Source organism: Plectropomus leopardus, chromosome 8 (assembly GCF_008729295.1).
Source record: "Plectropomus leopardus isolate mb chromosome 8, YSFRI_Pleo_2.0, whole genome shotgun sequence".
In the NCBI taxonomy this organism is placed as follows: Eukaryota; Metazoa; Chordata; class Actinopteri; order Perciformes; family Serranidae; genus Plectropomus; species Plectropomus leopardus.
Window position 1 is genome coordinate 33,772,807 of NC_056470.1, and position 16,874 is coordinate 33,789,680.

A 16,874-nucleotide genomic window follows, 5' to 3' on the forward strand; every position below is an offset into this window, starting at 1 on the left:
ATTTTTCTATTCATATTCTGTGTTGGTAAATAACTATATTCAAGTACGCTACTGTATTCAAGTACAATTTGAGTTACTTTACTCAAGTATTTCCAGTATTTTCTACTGCTTTATACTTTTACTCCATTACATTTATGCAGAAAATATGTTTGGTTTTTTTGTCATACCATTCCAAAGTAGGCAATGCTGCAAAATGAGTATTTCTACTTTAGGTATATATAATAATACTGAATACTTTTTAAATTTTACTTATCAAAATTTTGACTGCAGGGGGTACAGTATTATTATACTTACTGTATACATTATACAGTAAGTATTTTTACACTTTCACCAATGTATTTGAAGATATAACCTGCCAGTTTTTACTGTAGTTCTAGATGTAAAAATGTGATGTTATTCAAATTTTACAATAAAAAATAAAATAAAAAAATCTTTTTTAATCAAGATGATGATCTCATTCATTCAGAAAAACAAAAGCAGATTTTTCTGCAGGAAAACTTTTCTCTGAATACTGAGATAATCTCATTAATTTAAAAAAAAAAAAAGTGATGCGATTTTTTTTCTTAAGTGAATGCTTCCTTAAAGGCAAGAATACAATTTTTTAAAGTAACAAATAAATTGAAAATAAAGATGGAAAAAAGAAGAAAACACAAAGAAAAGTGAGAGGAAGAAGAGAATTTTTTTTTTTTTTTTTTTAAGTGTGATGTGGGTTTGGATGCATTTCAGGCAAGCTTTGCAATGGCTTCTGAGACATCACTGCTTTTCAGATCAGGATACTACAAAAGAAACTGGGGATTTTCAACCAAAAAAGCGATCTTTCTCACAACCAGTGTGGTATGCTGCTTTATTTCCTTTATTTTCAGGTTGGTAGTTTTGTTTTCTTGGTGAAAAATAGGGCAACAAGTAGGAGGTGTATTGTGATTTGTGTTGCATACTGTATATCAAGATTGCAAACTATGCATATGGACATGAATATTGGAATACTGCAGCAGAGAAATGGGAATAATGTGGTCATTTCTTCCTAGAAATGTTTTATCGGTGGAGGTGGGCATCAGTTGTGTTGAGTGTACATTGAGCACATATGTGTGATCATTACACACATCGGACCTTTAAGGAGGAAAAACATTTGTATTTGGAAATAAGTCCATGTATGAGGTCTTACCTAAAACGTCTTCATGATCCAGCTCAGCTCCCTTAGGGCCCGCTTTAATATCACTCACACTCGTATATCTCTGCCCAAAAAAGCTCTTTTTAAAATAAAACAAAAAAAAATTAAAAATTATTTTAATATGTTAGATATTATTTTCAACTTCCATTAATTTTTTAACATCAGTCCTAATCATAACTATAAAATATTCACTCATTTTCAGAATTTTAACCCTTTGAATGGCAGGTTTTTGTCATGATTCCAGTTTTTACATGAAAAAAAAACACAAAAAAGACTTACTTTCAGTATACTAAAAGCAGAGTAGTAAAAGTAGTACACATTTGGAATTAGAAATTACAAAACAAAAGCCTAGAATGACACCTAGAAATAATGTGATGCACATTTTTATGCTTTGATGGCTGTTGGATCAAAAATGGCAGTTTGAATGGGTTTCAATGGTGCAATTTGTGCACGTAACAGTCTGAATGTGTCAATTTGGTTTTCACAGAGTATTTGAGACTTATTGTAGGAGCTGAGCTGGAAACCTCAAGATTAAAAAAAATACACAATCTCACCCAAATGCAGGCCATATGCATGAACACAGTCAAAATTATCAAAAAATGAAGAATGAAAAGCAGCTCTGAAGACCCATAAAATCTGATGTCAAAAAACATGATTTTGTTCCCAAATACTCTGCAAAAACACACAAATACTCAGTTTTAAAGGACCAGCCGGTGACGGAGGGTGAGAGGCAGTAGTCATGTCCGTTTACTGTCATTGCATACAACGTCGATACAAACAGAGAAATGAAAACAACACAAACTGAGGATGAACAGAGAGAAAAACAAAAAAAAATACAAACATCAAAATTGTCTTTCCTTCACCCGAGTTATAATACAAACAAAAATAAAAAGCTTCTAAATCAAATAAGCAGCTGCACTTTTTTTCCCTCCACATTAGATACAATTATCTGCTCTATACATCCAGCTCCACTGTTACTGAGGTTGGCACATTGAGACACAATCAGCAACAAATTCAAAAACATTAAAAAAAATCAATCTGATTAAATCTCTGTGAGGTCCTGTTTCTGGTTCAAAGCGCACAATATCAGTCATTCTCACAATTACAGACGTCGTCTACTATAGAAACCTTAAAAGCCCCAAATTAGCTCAGAATGATGGATTTGACTCAGTTTTATGCTGTGAATGAAAACTTGCTTAGCATGGGATGAAAGAAGTTCAAGATTAAGTCTTTCGATTGGAAATCCCTGTTTTTTGACCCACAGACTGACAGAAATGTTATTCGAAAAAACGAAAAAGGATGGAGAAGTCAAATAATACTTTCATTATTGTCAACTTAATCCCATTAAAACACTAAATTTCACCAACAGTTGTCCCGTGCGAGAGCCTCAGGACAGAGAACTGCCTGAGGAAGGTATATTTTCACATTTTTTAGCCTTTTCCAGATTTCTGCCTAAGCAAGCTTTAAATACTCTGATGTATTCTTGTCAACAGGAACACAAAAAAACAAAGCAGTGAAAAAAAGACACAAATTTCTTACTCTTGACTTTGGACTTCACTCTGTATTATTTTTAAAACCGAACCCTATCATGCTCAGACTAACCAAATTTAAATTTTCGTTCACATAATTACAGCCATTTAGGATTGACTCTGGTACCTTGTTTTCATCAGAGAAATCGGTAAAATCTGAACTTATAATGAAACATCGCGTGTGTTTACATGGACATGAATAACCCATTTACGATCAGGTTTTTGGATTATCCCTTTTATGCGTTTGAGCATGTAAACACCATATTCCGTTTATGAGAAACCCGATTATACTAGCTGGAGTACTCTGAAAGAAACCTGTGTGAACGCCACATCCCGAAAATAATCATAACCTGGATGAGCCTCATAAACTGGTTATTCACATCCATGTTATCTCATTCTCAGTCTGGAAACATGACACTACCTAACATGACAAGACTAAATTAGAAAGGTTTTTTTTTTGTTTTGTGTTCCCTTTTGAGTATCAGACCTGCAGCTGGTTTGGGGCTTTTGTGAGAGGAGCTCCTGAGCTACATGACGCTGAACACACTTTCCCAGTTTCCACCAGACTGAACAAAAAAAAAGGGGGGCCGATCACTTCTCTGCAAATTAAACACAAAGAAGAACATAAAAGCGTGCAGACACACTGACAGACAAACCCAACAAATCCTATGTCAAAAATTAGGAGAATAAAAACAAAGAAAATTACACAAATCTACTTTTTTTAAATTTCTTTTTTAGAAAATGACAATAGAAATTAAAACTGGTAGAAATATTGAGCGTTCCCAGACTTAGCTAATCATCAGTGTACATAAGAGTACTATGGCAGCGAGCGAGGGGAGGAGACATTCGGCTGTTTTAACTAAAGGCAGTTACAGGTAGCACTTCACGTCAGCCTGATTCCACGGTGGGAAACAAAAACTCTCTGTGGTGCAACAGTACGACACAGGTACTGTTTTTACGGAGCAGTTAGTTGCAGATATCGCTGCGTATTATTGGCTGAAACATGAGGTTAAAACAAAAGGTTAGCCTGTTCTGCCTCTTCCACGCAGCTGGACTGCAGGTCGGTCTTTCACAGAAACAACCTCTGGCTTCTCTCAAACACACCACCGCCTTGTTTTTAAAAGCAGCAGCAACTCTGTCAGGCTGCGGAAAACATTTAAATCGACAGACCAATCGACGTATTCATTCTTGCGTTTCCTTCGTTGCCGTTTGACTTATTTCTACTTTTACAGAAGTGGGAAACCAGACAGACGTTGTGTCTCTGCCTGCTGCTGATTTTTCTTACGTTAAAGGACAGCGGGGTCATTTTAGTGCACACCGGTCGTACTCATCAGGAGCTAAAGGTTGTTTGTTGGACAAGACCAAGTTCATGGGATTTCTCCTCCTTCTTCTTCTTCTTCTTCTTCTTCTTCTTCTTCCTCTTCTTCTTCCCTGGTTGGGTTGGTGGCCGCTGGCGTGCGGCTGCAGTCGGAGCCTCCCTGCGAGGATCCCGGGGGCCGTCACACGCCGGTGCAGCATCTGTTCTGGAAGAGCTGCTCGACCACCGAGGAGTCGGCCAGCGTGGAGATGTCGCCCAGGTCTCGCTCGTCACAGGCGATTTTGCGGAGCACCCGTCGCATGATCTTACCTGCCGAGGGCGGAGGTGATGATGGTACGTTTAAAATAACGCATGTGCACTTTTAAGCAGCTGTGGAATTTAAGTACATTTACTCAACTACGTGTACTTAATTAGAATTTTGATATGCTTGTGTTTTGTTGTTTACAGTTTCTGCAACACTACTACATAATTCAGAGGAAATATTGTAGTAGTTTTTACTCCACTACATTTACTTGCACTAAAGTTACATTTACATAAAAAAACATGAAATAATTATGATATGATGCAGTACTATACAAGTAGTTTACCCAATAGTAAACACAGAAACTAAAACTGGTTCTACATTCGTTAGTCATTATATAGCTATATCTATATCTATATATCTTTTTGAAATTATAATATTCTATAAAATTATAACATACTGAAAGGCGCTACTCTGCATACTCTTGTTTTTTTGTCGTTGTTGTTTTTCAGATTATTTTGGGGGCTTTTTTGCCTTTATTAGTTAAATAGGACAGTTTAAGCATGAAGGGGATAACATGCAGCAAAGGGCCAAGTTTGGAATCGAACCTGCGGACGCTGCAGCACGGACAAAGCATCTGTTCATGGGACGTCCACTCTTCGAACTGAGCTACTGGGCGCCTCTAATGTGTTTTATTTTTGATACTTTAAGTACATTTTGCTGATAATACTTCTGTACCATGGGGGACTTTTATACTGTGGAGTTCTACTTTTACCTAAAGGGACAGTTCACCCCAAAATTAAATACATATTTTTCCCTCTTATCTGTAGTGTTAGAAACCACTCTAGGTTGTTTTGGTGTGAGTGCCAAAAAATACATTTAAAAAACTCAAAAGTAATGTCTCTGTCCTGAAATCATGATAATCCACAGACCTTGTTGTGAGCTTTGTCATGAAGGAACTATTTTCCTTCTACCAAATTACATCCACCAGACATATCACAGCGCAGAAGGGAGTCTCAATTATTGATTTTTTTTTTCATTTGGTCACTTTACCAGATCGAGTCTTGGGGAGCCCCGGAGCATTCTGGATGTAGTCTGGTGTTGCGATGGCACCGATCTTCTCCCGCACTGTGAACATCAAAGATAAATAATGTCGTGCAGAAAGAAAAATGCTTTAACAGAATATATCTCAGAGACAACTATAAAATCTTCAGCAGAAATAATTTAGAAATTTCAGTGGACACTCTTACTCCCTGAACAAAAACACATTTAAATGCAGCTTTCCCAAAGCCGTTTATACAGACCTTGCCGTTTGAGTTCTGCCTCCAGCGTTTTGTTGAACGTCACTCCGTCAGTGAGCGTTACGAAGCAGTAGAGGCTCTCTCCTTTGACAGGATGAGGTCGTCCCACCACAGCAGCCTCGGCGACGGCTTCGTGCTCCACCAGAGCCGACTCCACCTCGGCGGTGCTCAGTAAGTGACCTGGAGGCAAAAGAGCGGGAAAAACGGAGGCGGTTAACGGGTCGAAGTATTTAAATCGCGAGGCTTCGTCACAGCTTTTTCTCTGTTCATGTTCTCTAAGAAGCTGTGCGATCCATTATTGGATCTTACTCCTGGTAAATGTTTGTTCTGTTTTTGGACTGAAACTTTGAATAAGTGGAAAAGAAGAAAGAAGTCAAGTCATCCATTTAGGTCATTGTCTTACCGGAGACATTCAGCATGTCGTCTATCCTCCCTGTTATCCAGTAGTAGCCGTCCTTGTCTCTGCGGCACCCTGTACATTTAAAAATATATATATTTATTTGTAATTTTCTTTTTATTGGTTTGTTTGAATGTAAAAATACAAAACAAACAACTAAATGAACATGTAAAAAGGGAAAATAAATTAATAGATAAATAAAGAAAGAAATAAAATAAAAAGATAAATAAATAAAATAGAGTGAACAAATAAATAGGTGGGAATTTATTTATGAAAAAAACAACTATAAAATAAAAAGGGTAGAAAATAGGTAGAGGCTGATACTTGTGCACACAAACTGAATAAAGCATAAAAAATATAAAATTAAAGAAACTAAAATTTAATTTATTTCCAACATGTAAAAAAAGGAAATATAGAAATCACTATACAAAGAAGCAGATAGACCAAAAATGTGTATTTACAGACAATGAAAATAAAGCAAAAGAAATGGTCAAACGCATGATGACTTGGTTAACATATTTTCCTTCTCGGTCAAGTCCAATATTTACAAATACCTGATAGAAGGTATTAGCCACGTAATTCATATTCTAATTTTCATTATCCTTATCAATAAAATATTTGGGATAACTTGTTTTACTAGAGATATATCTTAAAATATTATTTAATTTACTCCATAATACTTTAATATTGTTTTTTGGTCTCATCTAGTATTTTCTTATAATATTATTTCTTTTTGTCCGTATAATTTCAGTTCACTTATTTTTATAGTTTTTCTATAATAATTTTCCGCCTCTTTAGTTCTCTGTCTTATGAAATCTCCATAAAGTGTATTTTTCTTTTTGGAGGCAATTTGTAATCCCTTTATGATCCAGGGACAATTAGTATATTTTAGTTTTAGGCCATATTATTTAATTGGGCATTTTTTTTCATATAATGATTTAAATATTCTGAGGAATGTTTTGTAAGCACTGTTATATCTCTTTCTCTGTGTATTATACCCCAGTTCTGTGACAGTGAGTCATATTTTAGTGTGTGAACACCAGAAACATTTTAAAAAAGTAGAAAACAGATCAAAACAAAAGAAGAAAGATAACAGTAAAATAAAAAGCTCATCCAGTGTTTTTGGTCTCTCACCGTCTCCTGTAACATAGTATCCAGGAAACTTCTTGAAGTAGGTGGTTTCAAACCTCGGGTGGTTTCCGTACACCGTCCGCATCACACCCGGCCACGGCTGTTTGAACACCTGTTTGGAGGAAGCAGAAAGCGATCAACACACGCGATGAGTCAAAAACAGAAACAACAGTTTCGATTATTTGATTATGATTCTCACCAGGTATCCGTCGCTCGGCCCCTCCAGCTCTTCTCCAGACTCATTCAGGATGGCCGGCACCACTCCGAAAAACGGGAACGTCTGCAAGAAAAGGAAAAGAAAGGATGACAAATTTCAGTATGTTTTTATTCATCTTTCCTATAGAAAATGTGGATTGATTGTACTGTAATCGTATTATCAAAATTCAATCATTTGTGTTTAAAGAGTCAAAGGGTTTTGTTTGGATTTTTAGATTTCTAACCTCACCAGTCTCATCTTTTATGCAGTTTTTAAAAATGCAAAATGAGGTAAAAAAGGAGTAATAGAAACCCTGAACACCTTTAAAAGCAGCTTAATGTAGCGTTTATTGCTTAAGTCTTCATTTTCACTTTTTAATAACGGCATTAGCTCCAAATATGTTAAAATGTTATCACGTTTTTGTCATGTATTCATTCAAATCCCTTTCAAAGTTTAAATTTCTTAGTTTGAAACTGTCTAATGTATGTATTGAGCATTATAAATTTGAAGCATTGCAGATAAAAAAAAAGAAGCGCTAAATATATTATCAGTGTGTTTTATTTTTGAATATTTACTCACCGCAGAGCCGGGTTTCATGGGTGTGGCTGCAGGCAGAGGAGTCAACACATGTCCACCCTGAAAGGCCAGAAAACGTCCGCTTAGGAGCGTCTTTTTTATACGTACAATACGCCATTTTTCCAGCAGGGGGAGGCAGATTAAATGTTATACATTTGAATTTGCTGAGACAAGATTAAAAGATTCAGGACTGTCGTCCTCTCGTCCATGAGGAAATGAATCAAATAAATCGTCTCCCCCTCAGTGGATATCTGAGACTGTAACCACTCACAGTTTCTGTCTGCCAGAACGTGTCGACAATCGGACATCTCTTCTCTCCCACCACGGTGTAGTACCACTGCCACGCCTCAGGGTTGATGGGCTCTCCCACCGTCCCCAAAATCTTCAGAGACTCTCGCTTGTACCTGCAGAGACGAGGTGATTTACCACAAACACGATTAAAAAGATTATTTTTTTATTTCATTAATTTTTTTTAATCATTAATCTTTTCGTCAAACTTATTTATGTTCGGTTTTTTATATATTATTAATTATACGACTTTGACATCACAGGTCTCTCTCAGCCAGCATCTGAGCATCAAGATTATGTGAGTTTAAAGATAAAAAGGGATGAAATTTAGCTTTGAAAAAGCATCTTTTTTTAAAGCTTTATGGATGAATAAAAACCACTGCTCGTCTCAAAATGTGCTCTATAAATAAAGTTGTTAAAAATGCATTTTGATGTTTAATTTCTGCATTAAACACACAGAAACAATAAAGACTAGTATCATATAAAGTCAGTGTGTGATGGTCAGAGACGACTCACTTCTGCACCGGCTCCTTGCCGTACTTCATCAGCAGCCTGATGGCGGTCGGAGCCGTGTAGAATTTGGTCACGTGATATTTGTCCACAATCTCCCACATACGGCTCACATCCGGGTACGTCGGCAGGCCCTCAAACTGAAAAACACACACAAACAGACAGGAAATATAAAAACTAAACATAAAAAAGTGAAGAAAACAGATTTGAGCATCACATTTCAGACTTTGTACTGGTGCGTGGAACTGGGATTGTGTCACTGACTGAAAACACATTATCTGAGTTGTCCCGTCATCCCTCAGCCGGCACTCACCAGGATGCTGGTGGCCCCGTTAGCCAGCGGGCCGTAGGTGATGTAGGAGTGTCCGGTGATCCAGCCGATGTCCGCCGTGCACCAGTAGATGTCGTCGGGCTGGTGGTCGAACACCAGTTTGAAGGTGGTGGCAGTGTAGAGCATGTAGCCGCTGACTGTGTGGAGGACTCCCTGCAGACGAGAGGAGAGAGGAGCGCTGGTTCACACTGAAACATGTCTGATGATTAAAAAATTGTAAATTTAAAGAGACAAAAAAACCCAAACAATCTTGCCAAGTTGCAGATAAGAAATAAAATGACAGAATTCCTTTTGACTTTGTTGTTGGAGGTAAAAAATACTCCAGCATTACATTTCTGTCCTGATGATGATTTGGGGCTGGTTTTCTGTAAACTTTTACTTCACTACATTTCCTAAATGAAATGTACAGTATTACTTCAGTGAGGTTCACCCCAGTTAGCTACCAACTACAAAATAGGGAAGGAAAAACTGGATTTTTTAACAAAATAATAAACTTCAAAATCCTCGAAATACTGGCTGCTCGTTTTTTATTATCAGCATTTACTTGTACATTTACTTTCAATACCTAATTACACATAATTTCCTAAAATTACTTTTGATAATCAAGTACAGTAAATATCAAATATTTTTAGACTTTACTCAGGTGATATTCTAATAGGTGACTTTAAGATATGTGTACTTTTGCTCAAATGTGGCTTTTAGGTACGTCATCTCCCACTGCCTTTTGGATAGAAAATGTCATCACTTTATCATTATATTCTATTATAGTTTTTTGTGAAATTTTTTCATTTTTAATGTTTTGTGAGGTCACAGCGACTTTGACCACCAAACTCTAATCAGTTGATTTAAAGTCGACATTTGTGCCAAATTTGAAAAAGCAGGGTGAGCATTGCACATCTGCCCTATCTCTTGTTATTGCAAATTGTGTACTGTTATGGTCAATAAAAAAAATTTAAAAAGAAAGGAAAAACTTCCTCAAGGTGTTCTTAAGATTTCACCTTCAAAAACGTGGTTTGTACGTATCTCAGTAAATATGTATGTACAGAAAACTCAAAAAACATAATGGCTCCAGCCACGGACACCAACATTTTCTGACTGTTTGCATCAAAATTCAATTATCTCCATCTAAACACAGTGTATCTGTGTTCATGTGTGCAGAACATCATTGTGTGTGTGTGTGTGTGTGTTTACACTACCTTAGGTTTGCCCGTTGAGCCGCTGGTGTAGAGGATGAAGAGAGGATCTTCAGAATTGCACCACTCTGGTTCACACTCGTCTGAAGCTCCGCAGACCAAAGTGTGCCAACACAAATCCACCTCGAGGTTCCACGGGACCTGGTAACACACACAAACACAAACACACACACACACACACACACACACACATAAACAGATGGTACAAGTCAAGCAGGGCTGGGCAATATATCGATATCATATCGATATCGTGATAGAGACTAGATATCGTCTTTTTGATTTTGGAATTTAAATCATAAATGTTGTCTTTTCCTGGTTTTAAAGGCTGCATTATAATAAAAGTGATGTCATTTTCTAAACTTACTAGACTCTTCTAAATGTTTTATTTGTCTTTACACATGTTGTCATTATATCCACATTACTGATGATTATCGAAAATGCTATTATGTAAATATTTTGTCAAAGCACCAATAGTAAACAATACTATATTTCCACAATATCGATATCAAGGTCAAAATATCATAATGTTTGATTTTCTCCATATCGCCCAGCCCTAAAGTGAACACAAAAATCAATAAAATTTGCATCAATCAGCGACTAAACATTCAAAAACAACAAATGTCTCTATAATCGAAGGCACAAAGGTGAAAGAAAGTTAGTTTGATGAGCTAGTTTGGAGAAAAGTCCAAAACATGAAAACTGCAGATCTGAGTTACAGTGAACAAAGCAACAAAGAGTTGTTAGAAAAGTTACAAACACGTACGTTTTGTTGTAACTTATTTCCTGAGGGTGAATCAGAGCTGGGTCAATTGAAAACAAGACTTAAAAAAAACTAAAATATGAAGTAAAATGTGTATATTGTTAGAGGACTAATGGGGGAAATGTTATCCAAAATAGCCTGAAAATTTTTGGACAACAGAAAGATTTGGTTTGAGAAGGAGAAAGATAAAGTACATAGAGGCTTTGCATTAAAATAAACCATATTTCAAAAAAACTTGTGTGTTTTGGATCAATGTGATCTACCTTAATGTGTCAAAAACAATCAAGTGAGCTCCTTTCAAACAGCAAATCAACCCAGATTTGATGTCCACTGGACTTCATTCACACAGAAATACATCTCCCATAATGCCTTTTTCTCGATTAAAGAGGAAATGACACAGAGCTGTTATCACATTGGCAGGGCCTTGTGTTTTCATTACAAAATGACCGAAATAATTCCTTCATGTTGAGACTTTTAGAATTAATTATTTTAATTGAGTATAAACCAAAGAAATAAGTTACTTTATCATTTTTTCATTTTTAAATCTCTGCCCTTTGGGCACAAAAACAGAAAATGAAAACACGTACAGTTCAGATTGAGATAATATGAGACAACACAGAGCTCTACCTCTGATCCAGGGTATTTATTTATATAAAACTACGTAAATGAGAAAGAATCAGGGGTCTGTTAGCGCCTGCACCTGGACAAAACACAAGGAGGAAATTAAAGCTTTATAAAATTAAATTGTATATTAACACAAAATTCTGACTCTATGAAAAAAAAAAAAAAGCGTGAATAGAAAGTATTAACATAAGTGTAAATGAAATGCTGGGCAGAAATAATGCATGACGAGGAGTGATGCCTGAAATCAATATTAGGATATTATAAAATGAGTATTTTTCTGAAATTGAGTTTAGCAGCACTAATTTCAACAAAAGTGTTTTGCAAAACAATAACACAAAATCCAAAACTGATTAGCAACAATTCAGTAAAGTGTTATATTTGACTGCAGGGGTCCAAGTGGATTATCCTGCTCAAAGCAGGGCTTCTAAATTAAAATATTAGTGCCGTTTTTCTATATTTCAGAGCAGTATTATCTTTAAAAATGCCATAATTGATCTTTTATAATAACATGAAAATGTAAAAAAAAACAATATGACAATGTGAAAGCTGTCTCTGGGTAGTGATGAAACTAAAGAGACTTGAACTTTACGGTGAGTTTCAGCTCATTTTTTATCTTTTAGGCCAAAGCTTTACAGGATTGGCTCACTGTCACCGCTGAAAAAGACCCTTTTTATGCTGCCTGTTGGGATCAGGAAGGTTGCTGGTTCAAGTCCCATTCATGGCTTACCTTTGTTGCATGTGCAGACTGAGCAAATCTGCATTTATTAAATTGTAAACCAAAATCTAATCCCAGTGAATCGCAGCTACAGACCCCTGATTCCTCCTGACTTGTACGTGAAGGAGAGAAGAGTTGCAGCAGTTACATTAGTGAGAAAAACATTTCAGCAGGTCATGTTGGGCTGTTTACCAGTAAGTCGATAAAACTTTAAAGCTACAGAGTGAGATCACAACAGATACAGAAAGAGAAAAAACACTGTTAATACAAACTGCACGCGTGAAGAGAATTTACATCTTACTCCGGTGAATTTAGACGGTCCAGAAAACATCTGAAAACACAATTAACACTTTTCCCATTGCTTCTGGTGCAGTTTTCTCTCTATTTTTATTTTACATTTGTGTCGAAATTTGGTCAGAATTCTGATTCTGCTGCAGACTGTAGCATAAAAATTATAAATTTTGAAAAGCTGACAAGGTAACAAAAAGTCTTGTTTTACATTTTAGTTTCACTAATTGTGTTTGTTTCTTATTGTTCAATAGTTAATAGCAGATGTCATATAAATAAAAACTAATTGAAAAATAATTGTTTATCTTTACAAATGTAATCTGAACCATCAGAAAGCACAGGAATAACAAACTGCTGTTGCCGGGTAAAATCAATGATTGAAAGTCTTATGATAATAGTTTCTTAAATTATATATATAAAATAAAATCATAGATTTAAAGTGATGAAAGAAAGCACCTTAAATGCTTCTAAAATTCAGGTAATTTCAGGGAAGATTTATTCTTTTGTTTATTTTTTTCCCTGCAGCAGCAGCTATATGAAAATTCTACTTGTGGGTGAAATATCCTTTTGAAAAGTGAAAAAACAAAAAGGTGTTATGGGGGTTTAGTGGAGGGAAGAGGGAATGAAAATACCTGCGGAACAGGACGTGTTTTCCTTACTCTCCCCTGTTTCTCCTGCTGGATGGGAGGGAAGGAAAAGAGGAAGAGGAGGAGGAAGAGGAGGAGGAGGAGGAGGAGGAGAAGTTATGAGGGAGAGTGGTTACTTTAAAAACCCAAGTTAAAGACCACATAATTAAAAGAAAAACAGGGTCCACAACGTCACCTCAAGTTGAGAAATTGAGAGAAGATTTAGGAGCTTTTCGAGATTGGTTTTGTAAAGATAAATGTAGATGCTACAAAGATCCCCGAAAACAAAACATAAAAATGGACATAACAAACCAATGACAGAATTCAGAATTTGTCTAAAATTTTAGCAACATAGGTGGTGTACAGAAACAGAAAATATTATTTACAGATTATGGCTGGGGACAGCCTGCATTTGTCTTATTGTCAATAAATTACAGGAAAAGACCAAAACCAACAACATGTTAGTCCATTTCTCAAAACTTTGACTCTCGGCTCCAAGCACATTTGCTCCTACTGAAGACATAAATCATAACATATAGTTTATTTTTTAAGAAGTTTTAGTAATTTCCTAAAAAAGCTGCTCACTGTAGTTTATCACACAAACAGTAAGAAACAATGCATTTGTTGTGGACTATTTTCAGGGGTGGATTAATCTACATTTGGTGCTCTGCAGAGTATTTGTGGCTGCAGGATGTTGTATGTGGGACTGATTTTAAATAAACTGCTGTGTGTGTTCATGCTGATGAAGGAGCAGAGACACAGTGACACAGCGAGGCTCACTGATGTGTTTTAAGTAGTTTTTGAACAATGGAGCCCTTCGGTACAGAGGAAGAAGATATTTCAAGCTCTGACACACACACACACACACACACACTAATTTGATAAGCTTCAATTCTGCAGCGACACAGGGGCGTTATGGGTAAAATTTAAATCAAATTCAATTAAAATGTTTTTTCAAATAAAGGAGTGAATGTTTACATACATGAGATTTAATGGGGGGGTTGTTTTTGTTTTTTTTAACCTTGGTATTGAATTGAGTATCGAGAATCATGGGATTTCACTGATATTGGTATCAGCCACTACATTTCAGGTATTTTGCATTATCTTTTATATTCTATTTTTCATTTTTTTATATTTTTATATTGTTCTATATTTTTATCTTGTGTCTTATTCCACTCAAATTTACTATTTTTTATTCTTCCTTTATCTTAATTGTTTGCACCAAAACACCGAGTCGAATTCCTCGTATATGTAAATGTACTTGGCAATAAAACCCGATTCGGATTCGGACTCTGACCCCCCGCCTATGTGACCCTGCTTTCTATCACGTGTGCATTATATCTCCAACCTGTACGGGTATAAAAGACACTCGTGCAGTTGCAGCTCTCATGGGATCAATTCATCGTTGGTTTTGGTCTTTCGTGAAATACGTTGACATTGAGAAAAATTAAGAAGACCACCACCCTTTTCCAGTCAAGTCAAAAGCAATCAAATGAGTCGAATGAGTATTATTTAAATGTTAGTAAAACTTAAACTCTGTATTTTATCTGACAAACGTGGGAGAAGCAGAGCAATGACGGTTTTTAGGGAGGATGTGAACTTAAATTAACTTAAAGGACACACTATGATGGGACTGCATGATATGATGAAACAGTGTAATCGCAGACGATCAAACTAATGCTGCAGTGACTCTTTGGCCCGGTCTGGAACGGCCCAGTTTGTGTTCTCAGTTCATCTTTTTACCTGCAGATCAGGACAGGGACGTTTGGCCGGAGGAGACTGAGAGCCCAGAGGAGTCTCTTCTGCTTCTTTGGACAAGTGCTTCAGCATTATACACCTCTGTACTGGGAACCCCCTGAACACAGACACAGACATGATCGTCATTACCATCTCTGAAAGATAAAAAAGGATTTTTGTGTGCATATTACCACTGGACAACCCATAGATTTTTATGTAAATGGAACCACCATGTTTAATTCTGCAGGAGAGAAACAAGAAACTGTGCAGACGCACGATGAGTGAAGAGTTGAACTAAATCCAGCAGCTGCAGTGTTTGATTCTTATGAATATTAACAAAAACATGCTGCATGTGCGCTGAGAAAAATACTGTAATCAAACATGTGTGACTGATTTTATTTTAAACGAAAACATGTATATTTCTGCATTAAACAGGTGCCAAACTTTAACTTAGCACCTTTCATACACACATGCAGCCCAATGTGCTTTAACTTGCATAATTGAAACAATGCAGGGGAAAAATAAATAAATAACATTTTCCAAGACTAAAAACTACAGCTATAAAATCCAATAAATAAAAGTCGATAGGATAATGTAAATTACACCAGGGATAAAAACAAATAAATAAACACCAACAGTTAAAAAAATATATAAAAGCACAATTTAAAAGATTGGTCTTTAATTTCCTTTTAAAAATACTCAGAGAGCTTGCCATTTTAACATCCAGAGCCGAGCAGAGTGTAACAATTAAATAAGTAATATTTAGTTTGTCATATATTCTTGCTTTAAATTTGTTATGCATGCAGAGTAAATACAGCTAACTTTGTTTTAATATGAACCCCAAAAAGTCATTTTTTAGAGATAATTTCTAATACAAATAATAAATAAATTCCAAAGTAACTATAATTCTGTTTTGCATTTACCTTTGTGCTTTTATTAATGACAAAGATATAATAGGGGTTTAATTATAATGGTTTGGGTTTTAGGTCAGTGAGGGTCTAAGTGTGAGTGTGTAAGTGTGTGTGTGTGTGTGTGTGTGTGAGCGTGTGTGTGTGTGAGCGTGTGTGTGTGTGAGCGTGTGTGTGTGTGTGAGCGTGTGTGTGTGCAAGAGTGAGTGAGTGAGTGACAGCTTACTTGTCTCTGCATTTCTGCAGTGCTTCGTCAGCTAAGACTTTCAGGTTGATCAGCTTATCTCCTCGATAGAAACCATCTGAATGAATGAGACATAAAAACAGAGACGGTGACGGAGACGAAGACAGACGAGATGAAGAGATGACATACATTCTGCAGTCGCACCAGTTCAGCAAGAAAAGTGTACTTGTTGGGTGAGGCTATCAGCAGGCGGGACTGGATGTAAACAGAGTTACTAATAAAAGCTGCAGGAGGCAGCACAGCTGGCAGACTAAATTGGATTTTTAAAAAAAATAGAAAACAAAAACTATTTTACACTACATCTCAAATGATTCTGTGCGAGGGGGTCAGTTAAAGTCAGGCCCATTATTGCTTGCGTTTTTGTGATTTTTATATTATTCTGTATCTTGCCAATAATGTTCCTTCTGTATTCAAATTCTGGTCAAAGTACTGTGTTTTAGCCACAAAAAGCCATTTTCCACAGATCTTTAAAAAAAAAAATTCACAAAACCTAATATAGGTTTCTGCACGATGACGTCACTAGATATAAACCTCCTCGCCTACCTGATGTGCCTCTGTGACTGAGCCCAGTCCTCTTTGAGAATAGTGAATTATCAATCTTCCAAATTAGCGATATTCCTCTAAACAGCACAGAAGCGTCAGAGTGCACTTCTGTGGATGCTGTATAAGTCTGGATCCGAAAATCACACAATAACACTGACTAGCTAACTGATCACTGTGGCTGCAGACCAGCATCTCCTGAGATTTGTGGGGTAAATTTACTGTTTTTGAGAGTCTGGTGGCTTTGAGGAGA

At 36.3% G+C, this 16,874-nt stretch overlaps 1 protein-coding gene across 2 annotated transcripts in view; it reads right to left on the reverse strand.

The window, feature by feature from the left end:
* Positions 1–1,892: 1,892 nt before the first annotated feature.
* acss2 (acyl-CoA synthetase short chain family member 2) overlaps positions 1,893–16,874 on the reverse strand; it is a 30,171-nt gene continuing 15,189 nt past the window's right edge. The window contains exons 6-19 of one of the 2 annotated variants that reach the window (XM_042491277.1): positions 16,064–16,139; positions 14,936–15,047; positions 13,199–13,243; positions 10,183–10,320; positions 8,969–9,139; positions 8,662–8,795; positions 8,129–8,261; positions 7,861–7,917; positions 7,285–7,365; positions 7,089–7,197; positions 5,961–6,029; positions 5,561–5,737; positions 5,310–5,384; positions 1,893–4,324 (exon numbers count right to left, since the gene is read on the reverse strand). In XM_042491277.1, coding sequence (XP_042347211.1) covers positions 4,197–4,324; positions 5,310–5,384; positions 5,561–5,737; positions 5,961–6,029; positions 7,089–7,197; positions 7,285–7,365; positions 7,861–7,917; positions 8,129–8,261; positions 8,662–8,795; positions 8,969–9,139; positions 10,183–10,320; positions 13,199–13,243; positions 14,936–15,047; positions 16,064–16,139 — 1,505 coding nt within the window. In that variant the 3' untranslated portion in view covers positions 1,893–4,196. The remainder of the gene's footprint in view (positions 4,325–5,309; positions 5,385–5,560; positions 5,738–5,960; positions 6,030–7,088; positions 7,198–7,284; positions 7,366–7,860; positions 7,918–8,128; positions 8,262–8,661; positions 8,796–8,968; positions 9,140–10,182; positions 10,321–13,198; positions 13,244–14,935; positions 15,048–16,063; positions 16,140–16,874) is intronic. The other variant, XM_042491278.1, reaches the window with a different exon arrangement.